A 24,639-nucleotide genomic window follows, 5' to 3' on the forward strand; every position below is an offset into this window, starting at 1 on the left:
ATAATATTAAGGATTGTAATGCTTCTGGACCAGCAGCAAGAAATAATTAAATTCATTATAATAGATGTTCATATTAATAAAAGAAGCTCAAAATAATAATTTACCTTTCTTGTTCTTGCTTTGCAGCTTGTCTTGCCCTTGCTTTTTCCGATTCTTGATCTACTTCATCTGACTCAACTCTGACAGCTATATCATGGGAGGCTTTTCTACTCTTACCAAACCTTTGATTAAAAAAAAATAAATAAAAAAAAAAAGTGAATTCACTTTGTTTAAAAATATGAACACAAGAAAAATAAGCATACCTTCCCTGAAAGAACATTTGGGGTATTTGTCATCATCAAATTCCTGACAGATACCCTCAAGTAGTGCACAGGATATTATGATAGTACTACAGGAAGAACTTACATCATTACTAGATTCATATCAACAATTTTCCTCCAAATCAATCTATTACCTGTCAGGACTCCAACATTATCAGATCATATATTTCCATCCTTTGAGGCACTTTTCAGTGTATCAATCTACCTATATCTTGGTCTTCCTCTGGATCTTTTTCCTGCCAACATGTCAGAGAATACTTGCTTTACTAATCTTTCCTTTCCCATTTGTTTAAGTGACTGTTCCACCTGAGATTAGCTCTGCTAACAATGTCAAGTTCCTTCCTCATATATAATATGATATTGCCACTGATGCCATCTGTTTACGCACCTAATCTTTCTCAGGACTCTCATATCTACAGTCGCTAGTCTTTGGTCAAGTGTTTTATTTCTAACCCAGTTCTCAGATCCATAAGTTAAAATTTGTTTGAACACTGTCTTGTACACAGCTAATTTAGTATTTTGACTAATTTCTTTCTTATTCCATATAAATTTATTCGGTTGACTTCCTACCATTCCAGCTTTGTTGATTCTGTTGTCTATTTCTATATTTAATTTACCATCTTCATTAAAAATTGTACCTCATCTCATCCCATCTTCCTTTCACCCTCTTTTACATTACGGTGTCGAAGGTTTATTAATCATCGGACCTCAAACCGTTCACAGGATAAGGTAGTCAGCCCTATGCCCCGTTGTATCCTATGTCCTGTAGTATTGAGTTCTCAAGGCCGGTTTGCATAAATTGTGCCTAAGTAGTTAAAATGTTTTACTTGTTCTATAGGTTCTCCATTCATAATGCAGTTGATATTTCAACGCTTCCGCCTATTTTCATTGTCTTGTTATTGCTGACCTTCAGACCATATCTATTACAATTATTCAATTTAGTCAGGGAATCTTGCATACTTGTAGCATATTTAAAAGTATAACATCATATGCATAAAGTAGGGGGAGCTGAGATTAACATCTCCAATTTTGATATCAGGTTTAATACCACTTTCCTTCATAACGCTGATCCATATAGATAATGAATAACAGAGGGGATAATGTACATCCTTGTCTCATACCATATTTAACATTAAACCATCTTCCTGAACTTTCTTCAATTCAAACTGCTGACTTACAACTCAAATACAGACTAAGTATTGCTTGATATAATGCCCCATTGACACCATATAACTTCAGCATTTTGAATAGCTTTTCTCTTGGCACCTTATCATATGCCTTTTCCAGATCAACAAAACTTAAATACAAATGCTTGTTATATTCCCACAATTTCTCAACTTTTTGTCGTAAAATGAAAATCTGATCCTCACAGTCTTTATTTGGCCTGAATCCAGCTTGTTCTTCACCAAGCTTCCCTTCCACAATCTTTCTCAACCCTTTCTGAAGTATACTTGTATATTTGAGCGCCTCCGTAGCACAATTGGAAGAACGACGGTACATTGCGCCCTTCGATTGGAATAGGCCTAAGTTCGATTCTCGTCGCGACGGGAGGAATCTTTATCTGGTCGATTTCAATCGAAGGTGAGTTAGCCGATCTCATATGGAAGTAGCAGGGTTTTTTCTCCCGGAAACTCGGGTTTTTCATCCCGCATACATAAAAATCAGCCCTTCAGAACACACGCAATTTACAGACAAAAATTACTAGTTGTGGTGGTGTTGGAAGTGGGCGGTAGATGGCGTTGATGGAGATGATTCGTAGTGGAGGTCAGGTGTAGAGACAGTTGTAGATGTCCTCCCACGATAAGTCTTCGGACTCCTTGGAGGTATCAGGAATAATAATAATAATAATACCTTACTAGGACCACTCAGTAGAGAAATACCTCTGTAATTTAACATTCAGTTCTATTTCCCTTTTTATATATGGGTACTATGAGAGCTCTATTCCAATCACCTGGAATTTGTCCCTCTGTCCAGGCCTTCTGAACTATGCAGTGCAGCCACTGCATAGTTCAGAACCTCCATACTTGAGCATTTCTGGTCGAATATCATATACTCCAGCTGCCTTTCCACATTTCAGGCTTTTGATGGCTTTTTCTACTTCAAGTATGGATATGTATTCCTTGCATGACTGATCAGTTTTTTACCATTCTGTGGTCACTGAAGGTGGAAATATTTTGCCACCTTCTTGATATTTATTTTTTATTTCTTACCAAAGTCCTCCCATGACTTTTGTTTAGCTTGGTTTACATAGTGTTTAGCTTTCTTACATTTGTCTTTGTATTCTCTAAGAGCACAAGCTAACTTATTTGCCAGGAACTTTTGATATGCTTTCTTCTTTTCGTTCACTGCCTCTTTAATTTCCTGTGTCCACCATGGAGTTCTGATTTTTCTATCCGTGCAGACAACCTCAACATATGCCACTCTGGCTGAATCAGTGTTTTCTTCAGGGCTTGCCACTGAATCTCCAAGGTTTGGTTCCTGTTCTCAAACTCTGATTTTTCTTAAATAATGTTTGTGTATTTTAGTCTACAGTTCACATCTGAGAGCTGCTCAACTTTTATTCGCTTTAAAACTTTCTTACATGTTATTCTTTTCAATATGAAATTCAATTTTATCCTGCTCAAGACTAAATGGTGATCACTTCCTTCAAATCCTCTGTACACTCTAGTGTCCTGCACCAGGAAGAAAAATACATCACTATCAACAATAACATAGTCAATGAGACTTTTCTTATTCCTTGACTTTCCATGTGAATTTGTGCACATTTTGATGTTGGAAAATTGTATTAGTAATAACCAGTCCATGTCCTGAGCAGAAATCCAACAGATATTTGCCATTATTATTAGGTTTGCTGTTTTCTTCAAATTTGCCCAAAACATTTTTGTATGTCTGACAATCATTTCCCATTTAGATCCCTAACAAGGACCAACTTTTCATTTTTCATTGTGTCAGTTGCTTTCTCTAAAGCAACAAAAATTTCCTTCACTTCTACCTCAGTAGAACCTTCTGTGGGATCATAGGCACAAATAAGTCTCATTGTCCAGTTCCCCATTCTGATATTTGTATACATCACACTATTTGATACTGCATGCTATTCAAGAAGATTCGCCTTGCATTTAGTGTTGAATACTATGGCTCCTTTTCCTTCATTGTCATTGCCTGAATATAGTATTTTGTATTTATTGCTCAGAAAGATCTCACTAGTTTTTGTCTTTTTTGTTTCAGTCACCCTTATTATGTCGATCTGGTATTTATCTAATTCCTCAGCTAGCTCCATTTCTTTGCCATTCGGGCTTCTTATATTGATAGTACTGATCTTGAACTCTAGTGATGTTGAGTTAGGGTGGGTTTTAGGATTTGTTCCTGTTGCTGATTTTTCGCTGTTCACCCTGGTTCCCTGGCGAAAACAATGGGGGCATTGTTTAACTGGGCTACGCCCCCAACCAGCAGGAAATTCCATCACGTACTGTTGTTTAAGTCAATAATAATACAATTTGGTCGGCTAAATTCCAAATTACCAGCCCATCCTCATTCATTCAGTATCCAGGTAGATACCTAACAAGGTGCACCGCGAGAAGGTGAGGACTGGACATTAGGTTAGAAACTCCAGTCGGTTTTTTGCATTCCTTTAAAGGCTATTTGGAGGTTTCCACTCAGTTATACAGCTTTGACTATTTAGCACCCCAGTATTTGTTGTAGTGCTAATGTGGAACTAATTAACTAGCTGAAACAACAACAGATTTCAAAAAATTTCATTCAGTATAAATGACTTGTACTATAGTAAAAATTGTTATAGTGAATTTGCTTACTAGTACGATTGTTGTAAGGTCTCAAATAAAACAACCAATAGCAGCTAAGCTATTTTAAGCTTAACATTATGGACAATAAGAATGATTTAAGAGAACAGATACTTGGAAAATTTCATTCAGTGGATGTAAATATTTTTCTTATCTAGATAAGACAAGAGTCATATCAGCAAAGTATTTTGTCATGGTGACCAGTGTGACTTATTAATGTCAAATTAAATTGCTAATTTGAAGGAAAAAAAAAAAAAAAAAAAAAAAAAAAAAGGAAAGTGCAGTCGAGTCTAGTAGAAAGATTTGTCACTAGAGGCTGTTGACATCCCATAATTTGTTTCAGTATCCTGGTGCACCCTGTTGGGTATCTACCTGGATACTGAACGAATGAGGATGAGCTGGCAATTTGGGATTTAGCTGACCAAATTGTAATTCTTATTGGCTTAAACCAAATTATAAAATGATGGTACAACATAACAAAATTTCATGCCGGATGGGGCGTTGCCCGGTTAAACAAGGCCCCATTGTTTTCACTAGGGAACCAGGGTGAACAGTGAAAAGTCAGCTACTGGAACAAATCTGAAAAAACACCCCAACTCCACATCAACAGAGTTAAAGATCGGTACTATCAACATAAGAAGCCTGAATGGCAAAGAAATGGAGCTAGCTGAGGAATTAGATAAGTACCAGATCGACATAATAGGGGTGACAAACTGAAAAATATCGATTTTGCAACTCTCAATCCACATTGAATCTCTTGGTCAGCATTGTATAGTCACTTTTGGAATTTATGATGCATTTGATCAGGTTTAGAATAGAGACCTTACCAAACTATCATCTTATGTTCCAACTTCTGCCTCTTGGAACTGGATTACCAGCTCACTCTTTGTACTGATTATCGGTCATGACAGAGTTTCCTTGTTCCAGACATCCCAATCAATGCCAAGGTACCACAGGGTTCTGTACTTTAACTTGAAATCTTCCTCCTACAATATATATAAATGCCATCTTTTACAAGCATGAAATCATATTCAGTTTTGCTGATGACGGTACACTATTTCTCTTCTTCATCCAAAAACCTTGTAGCACTGAAATGATGCAAGCTACAAAATCTTCAGTAACTAATTCATAAATGCTAATTTCCTTGTCATTCTTGAGTACCATGAGAATAACCTAGTGAATTTTGATGTTACCAAAATGTAGTCCTGTTTTGTTTCTCATAAGAAAGATCTAGCTTCACTTCTCCTTAATGAAGATTAAAACTTGATATCCTTTTCTATTCCAAAAATTTCTCTCTGTACAACTGCTAACTACATAAATCCCAAATATGTCCAATCTTAGAATACTCTTCTCACATTTGGGATGGTGCTAAAAAGCTCCCTAAGCATGTTTAATGTTATTTCCAGATGATGGTAAATCAAGTTAACTGATCCCCCTGCCAAGGTGACTAAATAATGGATACTATAGATAAGAATATCAACCATAGAACCTGCACTAATTCAGACAATGATATATTGCATCATGGACCACAACTCACATGAAGAGAGTATGACAGACAAGTGCTGTACTCTCTTCACCGGATGCTGTTTTAAACTATCAATAACTTAAAATCTCTGATTAGAAATCTCTGATTAGCTAAGGGTGGAGTCTGGCTGTTCCTCAGCCTTCAAAATTACAGCTAAAATGGCCTAGCATACTCTCTTTGGGGAATATAGGGTTATAGCAGAACTAAAACAAAGGGTGAGTAAAAGAGGACATCAACGGAAGAAATATTAAAATGAAAATATAAGAAAGAAACCTGACATTAAGAGCCTTGTGTAACTCAGCTAGTAATGACAATGTTGTTTGGCCAGAAAGACTTGGATCTGAATCCAGTCTAGGGTGTGAAGAACTTTTCTAAAGGCTTTTCACAGGATTTCTCCATTCTCATACATATACAGCAGTGTTTTTACTCCTGAAAATTTGGTTTTTCATTCTGCAAGAAACTAAATCTGATACACAGTTAATCCTATTATAAACTACGTAGATAGGATTACCTTCTATATCAGAGCATTCATTAGTTTTCTCTGAAACTAATTTACTTTACTGTGACAAGATCTGAGCTAACACATAAGGTGAAGATGAACCTTATGTATAAGTCCTGTGGAATGCGTGAAGAGAATGTAAGATGTATATGGTCGATTTAACAAAACAGGAGACATAAAACAGCAAGATAGCCAGAAAAAAAAACTAGAAGAATGGCATGTATGAGATGTCCATACTGGAACCTTACAATAACCAATTACTTTAGAAGAAAACTGTTGATAGGTAACTAATAATAATTAAATCATAATTGTATTGGACTGCCATAGCACTCTGAACACTCCTAGAGAATATGCACCAAGAAATGATAATATTAATAATTTATACAGCTAATATGTATATAATTAAAAACCATGATGCTCATAATTAGTTATTAACATTATTTGACAACTAACTTAAAGGAAACTCACTTAAGAAAAAACAAAGCTGTATGATTTCTCTGCAGTGCAAAATACTTGAAAAATAATGCTTAAAATTAACTTACTTAAATAGAGAACCTAAGCCCTTGAAAATGCCTCCTTTCTTTTTACTACCCTTACTGTCTTTCCTGTATGGATGTAACATGTCATCATGGGCTATATCAGCAAGAGATGTAGGAGGCCTAATGCTGCTGCTGGGACTGTTACTTGGGATGGTGGTAGTTTTAGAAGAAGCAATCTGACCAACTGAACTTCCACTTTCACTTTCTTCTTCCACTGTGTTTGTGCGTGTATGGATGAGCAAAATGTAAAAGAAATACAATTTTCATAACAGCTATTTTAAAAACACATTGTAATGAAAATTAAAAGGATTAATTTTTATGTGAAGCAGCATGAAAATATGCAGTCTTACCACTAAAAATCCAAATTCATAATTTCAGTGCACTAGTTAGATAAAAAGTAAAACAGGGAGCTATTTAAAAACCTAAGTGATATTATTTCAGTATTCAAGGTGATGAGGTGATGAAACTGTTGATGAGGCTGATGAGAGAATGGAAATGGAAGATGAGAAATCTTCACAGAATGTGAATAACATTGCAAATTTAAAAGAACTGTGACGAAGAAGTGTCATGTTCTGCTATTTATTATGGTTATCTTTATCAATACCATGGTCACTAATGCAAACATTCAAGGTGATGAGAAAGATGTTCTTCATATCTAACCACAGCATATTTCAGCTTGGCCACTGTAAATGAGGCCACACAAATAAGCAACATGATATACTCCAGGAAGAGACTTAGGATATGTTTTGTCTCTTAAAGCATGAGAGAAAAAGGAAGAGAGTTTTTAAATAGGAGAGGAGGAAGTAAAACACTGCAATTTTTTAAAAAAACAATTATATCAGGTGGCTACTAGGTAGATAACTATTTAAGTATTAAGTTAACAGAAGATATTATTATATAGCTGTTTAAACTAAGATCATTTTGCAGCTGAACATATTCAAATGTTAATCTATCCTCATCAAAACTAATCACATGGCCTTGATTCCTTTTTTTTTTTTTTTTTTTTTTTTTTTATTAGGGACATGCTGAATATTTGGTTTTGGTTTGGTATTCAGTCGATTCAATATATGGTAAGCTGAAGTAAACTTATTCCACAGTATGCTTCTTTTAGCACTAGCTACCAGCAAATTCTTTCAAAGTTTTTTGCGAGTTAGATATATTTATGAAGAAACCAGGCATATGCTACTCCAAAAATCCTGAAAAATTCATTAAATTAACTATCATTAAATCCATAATTATTCTCTCTATTTCACAATTTACAATAAGTTCCGTTAATATTTTTGTTATTTGAAAAAATAAGTGCAACATGTTTTTCTGATTTTTATGCTGCACTGTTTTTTTTTAAATACCATGTTCTCTATGAAATTAAATGATAGTTTTATTATAACGCAATGGAGGATAAAATGAATCCATCAATATAATAAAATGAATCCATCAATATGTATAAACTGAAGAGTTTCCTTGACTTACACTATTTAAACAGCATGAACTCTACCACAACCTGTATGTCCACCTTTTATTAATGCGTTGAGTAAATTTTGCCAACCTGAAACACCAAGCTTCAAATTGACCAAGTTCAAAATAACTTATAAGCAGGAATCACGACAAAAGCTCATTCAATGCTTTAAATTTGTCAGAAAGTTAAATTCATCATAAGTGATCTCTAGGTGGGTACATAATAAATTTTTTTTTTTATATATCTATATTTTATAGTAATATATGGAAGCAAGCAAAAGAAATATAGAAAAATTTTCTTACTTTCAAAAATTTACTAGAAAGCTTACAAGAAGATGAAGTATATTGCTGATTGTCAATATGCTGACTTTCTTATGTATAATAGCAACAGATGGCTTTCTAAAGGTGTAGTGTTGATGCCATTTGTTGCTTATCTTGATAAAGTGAAATTATTTTTAAGATAGAAGGATATGAATGCTGAATATGTAGAGCTAGAAAAGCAATGACTGGTTACAAAAATTCTATTTTATGATAGATGTGCCTTCACATTTAAATGTGTTAAATAAGAAATGACAAGTAAGAAGGTAATCTAGCAGTTATGCTTTCAGAAGAAGTATTTTTGTTTGAACACAAATTATGTGTTTTCAAAGGAGACACAGGAAGTGGCAAATTATTATAGTTTCCAATGTTAAAATATTGAGGAGATACTAAAAATAATCCCAATCATATTCATTTGTCATATTTTCAACAAATGATTGTCAAAATGTGTGCCGAATTTAGATATGGATTTTAGGCCTTTAGGAATGAAATTGTGACATTATCATTTTTTAATCAAACATCTTGAAGTGAGTACTTGTCAGCTAAATTTTTCTCTATTCCCTGAAGCACAATTTGAAAAGAGTTAGAACTTAAAAATCAAGTCCATGTGGAGTGCAAGACTTAAAATGCCTAAAAACAGAAACTGAGGATTTTGAAAGACAAAAGGCTGCCCTTGTAATTCTACCCAAATGGATGGCAATGGATGAGTTGAAAAAGCAAGACCAAATTGTATTCGATGCATGGAATAGATTACTAGGCATGTATATAAATTTGAAAATATTTACATTTGGATTTCTCTCAGTTTTTGGTTGAACATATTTCTGCGAACAAATATTTTCAAAGACAAACTATATTAAGAATAAATAAAGAAACTGTCAGAACAATGTGAGACTCTCAACATGTTAAAAGATGAAAATTATGGCATACTCACCTGAGGTTGAGAGACTCGCTCAAGAAGTTCAGCAACAAAAGTCACATTAATTTGGACCTAATTAGAATGTCTGTCATGTTTTTTCAATATTAATAAATATTTCAAAAATATGTATTTTTTTAAATAAAACACCTTCCTACTCTATTGCATTTCTTAACTCTTCCTCCTATCTTGAGCTGAGATTCAGTTCTTTGAATTTTTTTAAATTTATTCTTTCATTATTATTATAATTAGATCAAAAACGGCTCTTCACTCAAAAAAGGTTGCCAACCTCTAATCTAACATGTTATAATGAAGGTGAGGATATGTTGTGTGTGTGCGCGCGCGCACAGTGGGGGAGATTACCATTTGCTAATACTGGTAAATCCATAGATCAGTAAGCATATGTTATTATCTATCAGAATGATGGATAGAATTGTAAAAAAATATATTAAAATATTAGATAATATTAAAACTGCTAATTCTAATCAAAAATAATAATCCCATAAAACCACAAACCATAAGATTCCAATCAGAATAATATTTTAAGACACATGCTGAGGAGCAGGGATAAGAAAGATATTATTCCTCTTTATAAGGCTTTGATGACTGCATAATAGGACAAGGAAGTGATGGGGTGGATTTGCGGGGACACAGATGACCAAATGGTAAATTGTCAATAGAGTGCACCCTATGAGAAGTTGTAGGTCTGGCTCACAAGTTTGAAAGGCAGAAAAAAAAGACGTGCCATAAGTAGCTGAAGGAATTTTATAGGGGGTAGATGTAAAGGAAATTTTTCAATATACAAACACAACAGGCTGAAAGAACAAACACAGCAAGAAAAGAATGAAGATGAGATTTTTTGCTTGGAGAGTCATGACTGAACTTTTCACCTTATGAAATGTAATCATATTCAAAGTGTCCAAAGTGGCATTATTACCTGCAATTCCTTGCATCTGTTTCATCTTTTTTTTTTTTTTTCACAGTCAATTGTTAAAATATTATCCTGAAGCTGCAAATTATATTAAAACAGTAAAACAACAGGTGTTTTGTTTTTGAAGGTTTAATGACAATGAATACCACTACCCTCAGTAATCCATAAATCACCAGAAAAGATTAAATTTCTCTCTCTACTTAGACTGATATTCACTTCTAGCCTCTCCTGGCATAAACACATCTCACCAATACTTCCTTAATCTCAATAATCTAGGCAATACTTCCTTAATCTCAATAATCTAGGCATTCTTTTTTTTTCTGAAGATGATACTTTTAACCCATACAACTACTAAACTCTGTACAAATCCCAAATCTCCCTAAAAATTCTTGCTGTGCAGAGGAATGTGATTCAATGACTCACTTCAACCATTATTTCACACATGCACTGTTTTAGCTGCTTTGTTTCTTTTCTAGGACACTCATCCAGGTGAAATTGTCTATCATTCTTCATCTTTCTGATGGGCCTGTTTAAAGTATAAGTAACAGCCCATCATACCTTCTCATCTCATTTTCCTTTTACCCTCTTTTACTTTGCAGTGTCGAGGGTTTATTAATCATTGGACCACAAACCGCTCACAGGATAAGGTGGTCAGCCCTACGCCCCGGTGTATCCTATGTCTGTAGTGTTGAGTTCTCAAGGCCAATGTTTGTCTGCTTTGCAGGATGAAAAACCCCAGGATAAACTGGGGGGGGGTCTTACTGTCCATGCCCAAGACCGGCTAACTTGGCTATGACTGAGGAAGATCCTTAAGCTCCTCGCATCACCGACGGAATCGAATCGAGGACACTCCTTCCCCAGGCATATGGTTGCGAAGCACACAGCCACTAGGCTAACTGTGCAGACTCCATACCTTTTCAGTCCAAATCCAAACACACAGAATACACTTATCCCTTTCCTCTTCTAATCCCGTACCTCTGTTCTTTCCATGTTCCAATTTCTGATGTTGATATGATTCATGTTGAAGTTTCTGGAACAGAAAACCATGTAGAAATAGCAATCTAAATAAATATTTGCTAACTAAAATTAATTATTTAGAAGGTTTGTATGTTTCACTAGCATATGAGAGAAAGTTTAACAACACACAGTCAGTGAAGACAGGAATCAAAATGACCTTAAGAAAGGACAGTTATGTTCATGGCAGGCAACAACAGCACTCTCATGGTCCTTTCTGTTATTGAGCTGATAGACAGATAGGCAGTGTGCAAAATCTATTCAAGATCATACGATTAATTGCGTCACAGTTAATTGAGTTTTGTAGAACTATGCTGATTCCAGGAACAGCCTTTCCAGTTTAAACTGGAATTCGTGAAGTATCCTGGCTTTCTTCCATATGATGAAGTGGTCTTTCTCCACGGCATGTTTGTACTAGTCTGCTTTGGGATTGTCAGTTCCAGACATATTTTTTATGTTTTTCTTTTTGTGACCATGGTAGTCCCATCCTGTTTTCCAAAACATGGAGTTCCACAGTGGCAGGGGATGCTGTAGACACCTGGGAAGGAAAGAAGATATTCACAATCCTTGATTTGTATCAGGTGTCAGGTTTAGGGTGGGGTTTACTGTTCTTTTCAAGGAGTACAGCAAGAGTTTTCTTGTTGTATCCATTTTATTGTAATGAGGTAGGTACAGCCTGTAGTTTCAGATGCAGTGCTGATCCTGAGGATAGTTTTGAAAATTCTAACTTTCTGGAAAGGATGATGATGTGAAGTGGCATGCAGTTATCTGCCTCTGCGTGTGTGGGCGAGGAGCTTATTGTAAATGCTAACCTGTGGAAGAGCATTCATCATGCAGTGGTCACCAATCCAACAACAACCTCAACTCTTAAAGAAAAATGTTGACAGATTTCTTCTTTTCCACCCTCCACCTGCATTATCACTGATGTGCTATAGGTTCTTTTATCTCTCATGTATGGGATATTACTTAAAATTATAATAATGGAATTAACTGACATAAAATATTATTTATTAGTAGAATTTTTGCCTGAGTATCACAGGCATCTTCAGTACATGTAAAAAGAGATCAGTAAAATACTGTCCAAATTAGACAAAAAAAAGTCTCCTGGCCCTGATGGCATTCCTCCAATTGTCCTGAAGGTTTGAGCACCAGAACTGTGTCTTATCCTATGTCACTTATACATACTGTCTTACTCCACTGGTATCTATCCCACAGCCTGGAAATTGGCCTATATTCAATCCATTCCCAAGAAGGGCGACAAGTCACTGCAATCCAACTACCACATCTCGCTAACCTTAGTCCTGTCTGAAGTAATGGAAAAAATCAATTCCCAACACCTACACTATCTTGAAGATACCCATCTATGGATTCTGTCACTGCCAATCAACAGGAGATCTACTCACACATGTCACAAATCTCTGGACAAATGCCATGGAGAAATTTGGCGAATCTCAAGCGGTTAGACTTGATATCTCTACGGCATTTGACCAAGTCTGGCACAAGGGCTTACTAAGCAACCTGCCATTGGTCTATCTCAAGACCTCTGTAGTTGGATTGCCAGCTTTCTGTCTGGATGCACACTATGTGTGGTGGTGGATAGTTCCTTATCCTCTCACCATTCAACTAATGCCGGGGTTCCTCAAGGTTCTTTCCTCTCACCAACCCTCTTCCTACTATATATCAATGACCTACTTCAGCTTACCTCCAACCCAATACACAGTTTTGCAGATGACAGCACATTGCACTCCTCCCTTTCTTTTGATAAACCTTACTCCACACAAGTCACCTCAATCTACAGAAAAGCAACCACTACTGCCCTCAATTCAGACCTCCAAACCATCCTTCAATGAGGTTCAGATACCTAGTCAATTTCAATGCATATAAAACCCAGTACTGTTTCATTTTTATAAAAAGGAATCATTTTCTCCCAGTATTATTTTTGACAACACCCAAATTTTCAGACAATCTGAGATTTCTCGTCTTGGAATTACCCTGACAAGCCTCTCCTGGCATAAACTCGTGACAACCATTGCATCCTCAGCTTCTAAAAAACTAGGATTTCTCTTTCGCTCAAGACGTTACTTCACCCCTGAATAGCTGTTAACCTTATGCAAATCACAAATCTGCCCAACCATCGAATACTGCTCCCCATATGGGGTGAGCACCCACAAAAGCTCCCTCAAATGCTTAACTCAATACAGAGGAAAGCAATCAAACTTATTAATGACCCATCTCTTACCAACTCTCCCCTCCACTTTCACACAGGCGATTGATCTCTGCACTATGTGTTTTCTACACACGGAAAATGCTCATCCGAAATAGCATCAATAATTCCCCCACTTATACAATTTAAAAGTTATTTTTTAATTGTGTACATATATATATACACACATATATTGTGAAATGAGTTGAATGACTTAAACCGAGAATTAGGTAAAAGGGGGTTTAATAGTAAAACGACTAGTTTCGGCTTATAACAGCCTTCATCAGGTGACATTATAAAAGGGAAAAAAAACACTAAACACTGAAGGTTAAAAGAACTATGAACATAGAGAGTTTCTATACATAATTAATATGAAAACGTTGTAGTTCTATTTAAAGCTGTTCTTTTGTTTGTTGCATTGTTAGGAGAGTGAGTGCTTCCAGCATCATGTGAACGCCAGTATATGATTACAGCTGAATGACCATCTGGGAGGTTGTAGCTCAAGTTATTATTTAGATTTTCAGTGTTGAGGATGATTTCCCTAGATTCTATGATTTTTCTCTCCAATTCATCATGGCAATGAAAGATGTTAGTGGATCTGTCCCAGTGGACTGTATGACTTGGGGTTTCATCATTAGGATTAGCTGAGAAAAGGATATGGCTTGATAAGGCACTGACTCGCTGTCTCTTGTAAGCAATGTCCCTCATGTGTTCCTTCATACGTAATTCAATAGATTTGTCCTGGCCAAAATAAGGAATATCACAATCACACCAAATTTTGTACGCACCAGGAAATTTAAGATGATGATGACATGGTTTTGGGTGGCTTATTAAGGATGGATTTTTGGAAGTGGAGTGAACAAAGTTCTGATATTGTATATTTTTAGAACCTTGGCTAATTTTTGTGAAACTGAACTTATGTAAGGAATAGACATATTGCCTTTAAATGTATTTATTTCTTCTGTGTGATGACTAGGAGGATTAAGAAGGAATTTTTCAATAATTCTTTATTGAAATTCTTTATTTATATATACTGACCATAACCGAGTATTTGCACTCGGTTATAGTCAGACTATATATATATATATTTTTTTTTTTTTATTGTATTTATTTTTTTTAATTTAAAAGTTTTTTAAAAATTGAAAATTAAAATTATTATTTTTTAAATTGTATATATACATCTATGTTATTTTTTTTAAAAATAAGTTAGGAAACTTAATGACCTTTTTTAGTTATTTTACATGAACTACTTAGGTGGCACCCCTTGGAATTGTCAATTATTGTTTAATTAGCCTTTTTGCATGTACTGAAGATGCCTGTGATACTCAGACAAAAATTCTACTAATAAATAATATTTTATGAGTTAATTCCGTCTTTATAATTTTAAGTAATATGTCCACTCACGGTATTCTCCACAGCTGGAGACCAACAAGGGTATCCAATGGCGGCCAGGCATTGCAAACAATGCCTCACATGGGCCAAGGAACGTTGGCGATGGATTCTTGACAGATGAAAGAAAGTCGCCTGGAATGATCAGTTCCGTTTCCTGCTGCACCATGCTGATGGCCAAGTTCACATTTGATGTAAACAGCATGAAGCCATATCCCGTGGTTGCACAGTTGGGGTTAAACAGGCCAGTGATAGTCAGCTAAAGGTCCCTGTACCATTCATGATTCAGTGTTTGTGGTATTATGGTCTGGGAAGTTTTTTCCTGGCATGCCCTAGGTCTGTTGGTTATCATCCCACAAATACTGAATGGTGAATGATATAGTGACCTTTTAGCTGACCATCTCCATCCATATCTATAGGAGGTCTACCCTGACCACAGTGCCAACTTTCAAACAGGACAATGCACCTTGTCATAGGGCTTGTAATTGGAGGAACATGACAACGAATTTGCCACATTGCCTTCTTGGTCCCCAAATTCCCTTGACTGTAACCCGATTGAATGTGTATGGGATATGCTAGAACAAGAACAGGGTGTGAGAACTGCTGATCCTACTCCCTCCATGAAATGAGCATGTACTGATGGAGTTGCCTGCAGCAGACATGGGTCGAGTTATGCATAATGTTCGACACCTTGTGGAGTCTGTGAGCTGTAACTGCACAGATGAGTGGATCAATGCATTATTGCAGGGGGGGGGGGGAAGGTTCCCTAATGCAAAGCTAATTCAGTGCATAAAAAATCCCAGTTATTTCTCAACTTGTACTTAATTATTGTAAACTTTTCAGAAATTATGATGGAACTTTATACATGACCTATTAAAATATATTCCCTATGCGTAGAATAACTGAATAACTAAGTTATCTAGTATATAATTTTTTTTTCAAAAGACAAATATTTATACTAACATATAGAAAACTTTTCAATACAACTATTCAAAATTTCAAACTTACAAGTTTCCATTGTTTCAGAAGTTGGAACATCATATGATCTGTCAACAGCAGCTCTAAAACTCTCGTTACAGCCACGACCACGGGAAGCTCTGGTAGTTGGTCTTGGACGTTTTTTCAATGCGGCTTCTTCTTCTTCTTTTTGCAATTCTTGAAGCATAGTTTGCAAACTTTCAAGGCTGCTTGACTTTCGCATCCCAAGTGATGGTCCAACTTTTTCTTTATTAGGAACTTCAACCATGCCATCTGTTGAGATTCCTATTCCAAAATACAATTTCATAATACCATATTGATTTCATGTTGATTTCTTGATTGTGATTACTATAATTTTATTTTTTTTCTAATTGCACTTCTTATTCACTGAAATGTAAAAGGATTTATTTACATAGTGATCCTATTGGACCACTATGCAACAGATCTAATGATCCCTGGTAACTTAAAGAACGCTTTGAGATTATCTCGAGCAATCTCCATTAAAAGAACAAATTAGGTTTTCTATGCTTGGTGGTTTAGAAAAACTCCTCATAATTCAATGTGCTCTTGCTTTTGCAGAATGTGTTTTCATTGAGATAACTAGTAATTAGTTTATCTGCTAAAAAAGCCTGAATTAAGAAATTAAATTTCAGAAAATTCAAATAACTGTTAATTTTAAAATCAGCCTACATTATTTTTGGGTTTAAAATGTAGCACATTAAAATTTAATTCAAATTGCCTTTTTCTTCATTATTTTTATATTTTAATCTAATGAACAAAACTACAATTTATTGAGTCAGAGACGGGAGATTCTCCACATAGAGATGAGTGGTAAGATAGAGGGCGAGAGAAATATGAATAAAATAATGAGAAATGAGAATGGAGAGTATGGAAAGGTTGAATGACAGTGAAGTTTTTGTTTATGGTCTCAATTGGGAGGATGAATGGCAAATAAGAGTGGCTGACTTCCGAGAGAGATAGATGAGCTGAAAGTGCTGGTGGAATGTCTAGGGAATGAGATGAGAAGTGTGAAAGATGAGAGATTAGGCAAATGGAAGAGACGAATGCAAAGCGAATCAGAGTAGGAGTGAGAGAAACTTGTGAATGGTAGAAGAGGAGAGAATAGGAACAGTAGAAGAGAAGGAATGAAAGATAGTTATGTGAAAAATAGAAGAGGAGAGAATAGGATAAGTGGAAGAGAGGGAATGAGATAGAGTTATGAGAATGGCAGAAGAGAGAATAGGAACAGTAGAAGAGAGGGAATGAGAGAGAGTTATGTGAATGATAGAGGAGGAAAGAATAGGATAAATAAACTGATCAGACCACACTTAGACTATTGTTCTCAGATTTGGTCCCCAGGATTTGAAAGGGATAAATTAACTGTGGAAAGGGTACAAAGGCAGATAACAAATGGTTTCAGGACTGTACAATGTTAGTTATGAGGATCGACTGAGGGAATGTGAACTGTAGATTTCGGTGGATAGAAGAAGGAGCGGTGATATGATTGAGACTTTTAAACTGTTGAGAGGTGGTTACAGGGTTGACACTGACGAGTTCTTTCACTTGGTTGAACAACGGGAAGGAGTGATGACAAGGGGCCATCCCTGGAAGTTATGAAAAGAAACTGTGAGCAAGAGGGTGAGGAGTGGTTTCTTTGCATGGAGGGTGGTTGAACCATGGAATGCATTGCCTGATAGAGTGGTGAGAGCAAGAACGGCCAATGAGTTTAAGGAGTGGTATGATAGACTTTGTGTTTCTTAGGAAGGACCTCCCGCGATGAGTCTTTTGACTCCATGAAGGCCTGAATAATAATAATAATAATAATAATAAATAAATAAATATATATATATATATATATACATACATACATACATACATACACACACACATATTAAGTGATTTGTTTATTCAACTACCTACAAATCATACATTTAGTGCAAGTTTTTACATAATAAGTTTGACATCACAACTTAGACTGACACATTAAAAAATTCTTTATCAGATTAGAACCAATGCATTTCTTCTTCAAAGGTAAAAGATAAAACAACAGATGGTGTATTCAGTCTTAGATACAAGGTTAACATATTTTCTGGTTTAAGAGAATGAAAACAGCCTAATGAAAAATAAACACAGGTTTAATGATCATGTTTTTGAATTATCATTTCACAGTGATTATTTTTTTTAGAATCATTCTGGTAGTATGTATTTCAAAATTGACAAATAATTATATTCTTTGTATTTCTTTTATTTTTACATAGTCTGGAAACCTTACTCTAGAGACCAAACATGGAACTTTCTGAAGCCGCTTCAGGCTTCCAACATGTGGGAGTGGTGGCCTCACACAAACATCCATGCTCCCGACAGGATTCAAACCTGCAACCTGCTGGTTGAAGAGTAGGTGTACTAACCATTCGTAAGTAGGTGTACTAACCATTCGGCCAAACATGCTCAGATTTGAGCATAGTTTCTTTCAAACTCCCTTTGGATCAGATTCAGCAAAGTTATTCTAGGATTCTAGTTTTCTGCTTTTATAGCATCTGGTTGCTGAATTTTCATCAAACTCTTGGATCCTTGGACTATCTTTCTAATCAAATGCCTTTAATCATGGTGAATCACGGCAAAAAGTTTATTTTATTTTTTAAATGCAAATATGTATACATATTTACCAATTCATTTATTAGAAATCATTCTCACTAATTAAACATTTTATTCTTAGTTGTATGCTGCAATTAGTCAGCTGACAACTGTTTAAGGAATGCACATCTCAATCATCTTGCTTCTTTGACATGACATTTTCATAAAGTCGCAACAGAAAAATTTATACTAGTCATAAAGGTTATGGTGGTGGTCCTTACAGAAAGAAAGGCAATTACATACATTTTGACAAGAAGAATAAAAATTCTTGAATTTGCTTAGACATACAGAGCCAAAAGACTATTTGCAGGAGGTCAAGATCAACAAGCAACATATACACGGTGTGCAAGTTAATGAGATTGATTTTTTTCTTTTTACAGGACAGTCCTTTGAATAAAAGTACAAATGTGTTTATAGTTTTGACTGCTACTGTGTGTGGTAATCACAAGTGCAACTTTTGCATTGGATGATGCAGCAATTGGAGTGTAGCAGCCACTGAAGTAAGAGTGCGTGAGTGGAGCATGTCAGAAGTTGCATCATGGAGCAAAGTGCTGTGATAAAATTTTACTGTAAATTAGGGAAAACTGCTAAAGAAGTGTAGCTCAGTGGATGTGGTGTTTGCCAACCACGGCGCTTGGCCGCACGAAGGAAGACTTGGTTTCGAGTCTAGTCGGCAACTAGAGGAAATTTTTCTAAGCCTTTTTTCGACCGGTTCCCGAGTTAGTCAATCTCTGGCACGGGCAAGCAGGTTTTTCCTCCCGGAAACTCGGGTTTTTCGTCCTGTAAACTCAAGAAAATCGACCGTAGAACCCACATTATTTCAGACATTAAATACATTGTGTTAGGGTTAGGGACCACGAGATGGCGGCACATTTGAGCCGTCTCTCTTCACTAAGTACTGCTTAATTAGTGATAGCCTTGGGTCATCTAACTCTGATTGGCACCAGTGGAGATTGAACTGCCCACTCAGTCTCCAAAAGTTAGATAGGGCTAAATGGCCTTGCCTACTCCCCGTATACGGGAATAAAAAGGCGTTAGTTGATTTTATTTTATTTTTTATTTTTGCTAAAGAAGTGTACCAAGACCGAAAAAAGTTTATGCCAATGACCCCCCTGAGCTGTGCACATGTGTTCCACTAGTTTTCAATGTTTAAAGAGGGGAGGAAGTCCCTGGAGGATGACCCACACTGTGGATGGCCAGTTTCTGCACAGACAAATGAAAATGTGATGAAAGTTAAGCAAACTGTTGCCTGTGACAGGTGAATAACCACTAGGCTACTCACTACACAACTTGGTGTTGGTAAGGAAATGGCCAGATTAATCTTAGAAAGAGTTTTGCACAAGAGAAAGATTTATTCTCAAGGCTTGTGCTGCACACGTTGACACACGAATAGAGAGAGCATGAGGTTGCATGTTGTCAAAATTTCATCCATTCAGTTGATCAAGATCATGATATGTTGCAAAGAATTGTTACTGGCAATGAAAGCTGGTGTTTCAGTTTGATCCAGAAACGAAACAACAGAGCATGGAAAATAGAGTGGAACATCTTCTCCAAAATCACATGTCAAGACAATGGTCATTTTTTTTGACATGGCTGGAATTATCCACTGTGAATTTGTTCCTGAGGGCATCACAGTAAACAGTCGGTATTATTTAGGAGTGATGCAATGTCTGTACACCCACATGTGACATGTCAGGAAAGAACTGTTCCACAATAATTGGTTTCTGTTACATGATAATGCACCTGCACACTGTCTATGAAGTTTCTGGCTTCGAATTTGATTTGTGTGATCACACATCCCCCCCCCCCCATTCACCAGAAGAGAATCAGCATTTCAACTCAACAATCATCAGCTTGCCTTTGTCGTTGAGTCGCATAATATTTTGCTATTATTGCACCAATCATATGCACGTTTTCTTAGCTGTTCATTTCGTGCTCTACTTTCACTTCTCATTAGTCGTTCATTAAAGATTGTTCATAATGTATCTCAAGTCTTGTAAATTACTTGTTAATTTTGCCTTGATATATGGAGAAACGTTCAAGTTACATTGCTGATTTTAAACTCAAGATCATATGATTCTGAAATAATAAAAGGACAAGCAATAATGAAGCTGTTTGTTTTGTCACTAAAAATTCAAATATATCTCAGGAAGGTGAACACTGATCGCATAAATAACACTGATAATTAAATTTAAATACATTCATTTTATAAACAATGTGAGCAATTATAAATTATTATGAATACTGAATATTTAATTATAAACATCAATTTAGTTTTTTCCTGAAAAACTTTCCTTTGCAAAAATCCCAGTATATATCTTGCACCATAATTTTTTAACTTTAATTTTTGGAGAAAAAGTATGAGTTATATTCAAGTAAATACAGCACTTTGAAAGACTGTCAGGAAAGTGGTTTGATAAAAAATCAGGTGTGAGACAAGAGTGAACTCTATCTCCACTCTATGCTACTTTATTTCATAATAAGATTCATATTATGAAATAAAGTAACATTAAACCTAGTATTAGAATTGGAGATATCAAAATTAGTTGTCTGCATTATGCTGATGGTGGTGTACTCCTTAAAACAAAAACACAATAGGGTTGGCATCAAGGATTTTTTAACTAAGTTGAATAAGAGCTATAATGTAATAAATTTAGCATCAATATTAACAATAAAAAGATATGATAGGCAGGAACATGGAAAAGTTCAACTGTGTTCTCAATGGAGAACTTACAATATATAAAGTAAAATATTTCAGCTATTTAGGTACAGTTACAGTTTTTAGTGAAGATGCAAATTAAATAATGAAAGAGACAATAGAATAAGCAAAGCTTGTATGGTGGGGGAGACAAAAGTGAACGAATTTGTATGGCATAGAGAAATTAGCCAAAATCCTAAACTAGCATTATACAAGAGCGTGTTCAAATCAATTTTCATTTATGGATTTCAGAGTTTAGTAAGAAACATAACAGTTGATGAAAGACTAAAATTCAGAGATATAAGGGTTCTGTAACCAATTAATTAGGGAAGTAAACAGATGGCATCAATGGCAGAATCATATTAATAATGAAGATATTAGGAAAATGAACTTGACTATGTTAACAATAACCAAAGTTAATTTAAGATGGTATCATCAATGGAATGTGAGAAGAATATTACAAAACAAGTGTTTGAAGTCATGATATCAGGAAAAATACTCTGAGTAAGACCAAGATCTAAGTAGATTGATTCAGTCAGAAGTGTCCTAGAACACAGAAATTTAAGATCTGACAAGTCATTGACTATTTGGAGGAAAACTGTTGACAGGACATTAATAATGTAAACTTAATCAGAGTAGGAAATGATTGTCAGTAGAAAAATATATTGGAAAAATTTGGAGAAAAGAGCAAAGCTAATAATAATGGCAAATACCTGTTGGATTTCTGCTCAGGACATGGACTGACACAATTTACTAACACAATGTTCCAACACCGTGTTAGTAAAATCACATGGAGAGAAGAGGCAAGGAATAAGAAAAGTCACATTGACTACGTTATTGTTGATAGTGATGTTTTCTACCTGGTGCAGGACACCACAGTGTACAGAGGATTTGAAATTGGAAGTGATCACCATTTAGTCTTGAGAAGGATAAAATTGAATTTCATATTGAAAAAGAAGAACATGTAAGAAAGCTTTAAAGTGAATAAAAGTTGAGCAGCTCTCAGATGTGACCTGTAGACTAAAATACACAAAGATTATTGAAGAAAAAATGAAAGAGTTTGAGAACAGGAACCAAACCTTGGAGATTCAGTGGCAAACCTTGAAGAAAACCCTGAATGATTCAGTCAGAGAAGCATGTGGTGAGGTTGTCTGCAAGGATAGGAAAATCAGGACTCCATGGTGGTTACAGGAAGTCAAAGAGGCAGTGAAAGAAAAGAAGAAGAAAGCATATCAATAGTTCCTGGCAAATAAGTCAGTTGTGCTCTTAGAGAATACAGAGAAAGCTAAACACTCTGTAAAAACTAGCTAAACAAAAGCCATGGGAGGACTTTGGTAAGAACATAGAAAATAAATATCAAGAAGATGGCAAGATATTCTGGAGGTTGTTGAAGAAGCTCAGAAATGGAGGAAAGAGTGCTGTAAAAGGAATTAGAGATGATAAAGGTGACATGAAAACTGGAGAAAAAGATACTTTATGGAGTAATTACTTTGAAAAATTGTTAATGAAACAAGCAGTGATGACAGCACAGTGGTAAAAAACACTGACCAGGCATGCAGTCAGGAATATATATCCATACTTGAAGTAGAAAAAGCCATCAAAATCCTGAAATGTAGCAAGGCAGCAGGAGTAGATGATATTTGACCAGAAATGCTGAAGTATGGTGGTATAAAAGTCTTACAGCAGCTCACAGTCTCATAGTACCCATGTATAAAAAGGGAAATAAAACTGAATGTGAGAATTACAGAGGTATTTCTCCACTGAGTTTTCCTGGTAAGGTATATGCAAGTATACTCGAGAAACAGTTGAGAAGAATTGTGGAAGAGAAGCTTGGTGAAGAACAAGTTGGATTCAGGCCAAATAGAGGCTGTCAGGATCAGATTTTCACTTTACGACAGATAGTTGGGAAATCATGGAAATATAACAAAGAGCTGTATTCAAGTTTTGTAGATCTGGAAAAGGCATATGACAACGTGCCAAGAGAGAAGCTATTCGAAACATTACAGTTATATAGTGTCAATGGGACATTATATCAAGCAATACTTAGTCTTTATTTGAGTAGTAAATCAGCAGTTAGAATTGAAGGAAGTACAGGAAGGTGGTTTAATGTTAAATCTGGTGTCAGACAAGGATGTACATTATCCCCTTTGTTATTCGTTATCTATATGGATCACATTATGAATGAAAGTGATATTAAACCTGATATCAAAATTGAAGATATTAATCTCAGCTCTTTGCTTTATGGGGATGATGTTATACTTCTAAATAAATCCGCTACAAGTCTGCAAGATTCCCTGACTAAAGTGAATAACTGTTGTAATAGATAGGTATGAAGGTCAGCATTAAAAAGACAATGACAATGAAAATAGGCAGAAGCATTGAAAATGTCAACTGTATTTTGAACGGAGAACCTATAGAACAAGTAAAACATTTCAGCTACTTAGGCACAATTTTTAGTGAAGATGGTAAATTAAATATAGAAATAGACAACAGAATCAAAAAAGCTGGTATGGCAGGAAGTCCGCTGAATAAATTTATATGGAATAAGAGAGAAATTAGTCAAAACACTAAATTAGCTGTATACAAGACAGTGTTCAAACCAATTTTAACTTATGGATCTAAGAGCTGGGTCAGAATTAAATCACTTGACCAAAGACTAGAGACTGCAGATATGAGAGTCCAGAGAAAGATTAAGGGCATGAACAGATGGAATCAATGGCAATATCATATTAAAAATGAGGATAATAGGAAAGAACTTGACATTGTTGGCATCCAGGAATGTGTTAGCAGAGCTAATCTCAGGTCTTATGGTCACTTAAACAGAATGGGAGAGGAAAGATTAGCAAAACAAATGTTGTCTACCAGGTTGGCAGGAAAAAGACCCAGAGGAAGACCATATAGGTGGATTAATACAGTATAAAGTTCCTTAGAAGATAAAAAGATAAGATCTGATAATGGTGGAGTCTTGACAGGTAACAGACTGATTTGGAGGAAAATTGTAGATAGGAAGTTAGTAATGATGTAATTTTTCATGTAGTTCTATCATATCCTGTACACCCCTTGAGGATATATATCGGGAATTTGATGATGATGACTTAAGCATGTAGTACTCTCATAGTAACCTATACACTTCTTGAGAGCACGTGAGATCAGGGAAAACTGATGATGAAGACATCACAATCTACAGTAATATAATTGATAAGACTTTCATGTTTTGTGCATATGTACATTATCTCTAAATATATATGTGCATATTTTATGTTTATTTTATTTTGTAGAATGACTTGTCCATGTCCTGAGCAGAAATATATACCAGCGACTTGTCATTATTATCATCCGTGTTCTTTTTCTTCAGAATTTCTAGAACAATTTCTATACTAATTCATTTTCTACTCTGCTGTTTACATCTCCAAAACAACTACTTTT

General features: G+C 35.5%; 1 protein-coding gene across 5 annotated transcripts in view; it reads right to left on the reverse strand.

Moving 5' to 3' along the window:
- Positions 1–24,639, reverse strand: part of baz (par-3 family cell polarity regulator) — a 503,422-nt gene that overhangs the window by 106,228 nt on the left and 372,555 nt on the right. For all 5 annotated transcript variants that reach the window (XM_090412006.1, XM_090412010.1, XM_090412009.1 and 2 more), the window contains 3 exons: positions 15,912–16,166; positions 6,684–6,894; positions 105–221 (listed from right to left, as the gene is read on the reverse strand). In XM_090412006.1, coding sequence (XP_090268132.1) covers positions 105–221; positions 6,684–6,894; positions 15,912–16,166 — 583 coding nt within the window. The remainder of the gene's footprint in view (positions 1–104; positions 222–6,683; positions 6,895–15,911; positions 16,167–24,639) is intronic.

Source organism: Typopeltis vanoorti, chromosome 22, assembly GCF_054136105.1.
Source record: "Typopeltis vanoorti isolate ZY-2024b chromosome 22, IOZ_Tvanoo_1.0, whole genome shotgun sequence".
Taxonomy (NCBI): domain Eukaryota; kingdom Metazoa; phylum Arthropoda; class Arachnida; order Uropygi; family Thelyphonidae; genus Typopeltis; species Typopeltis vanoorti.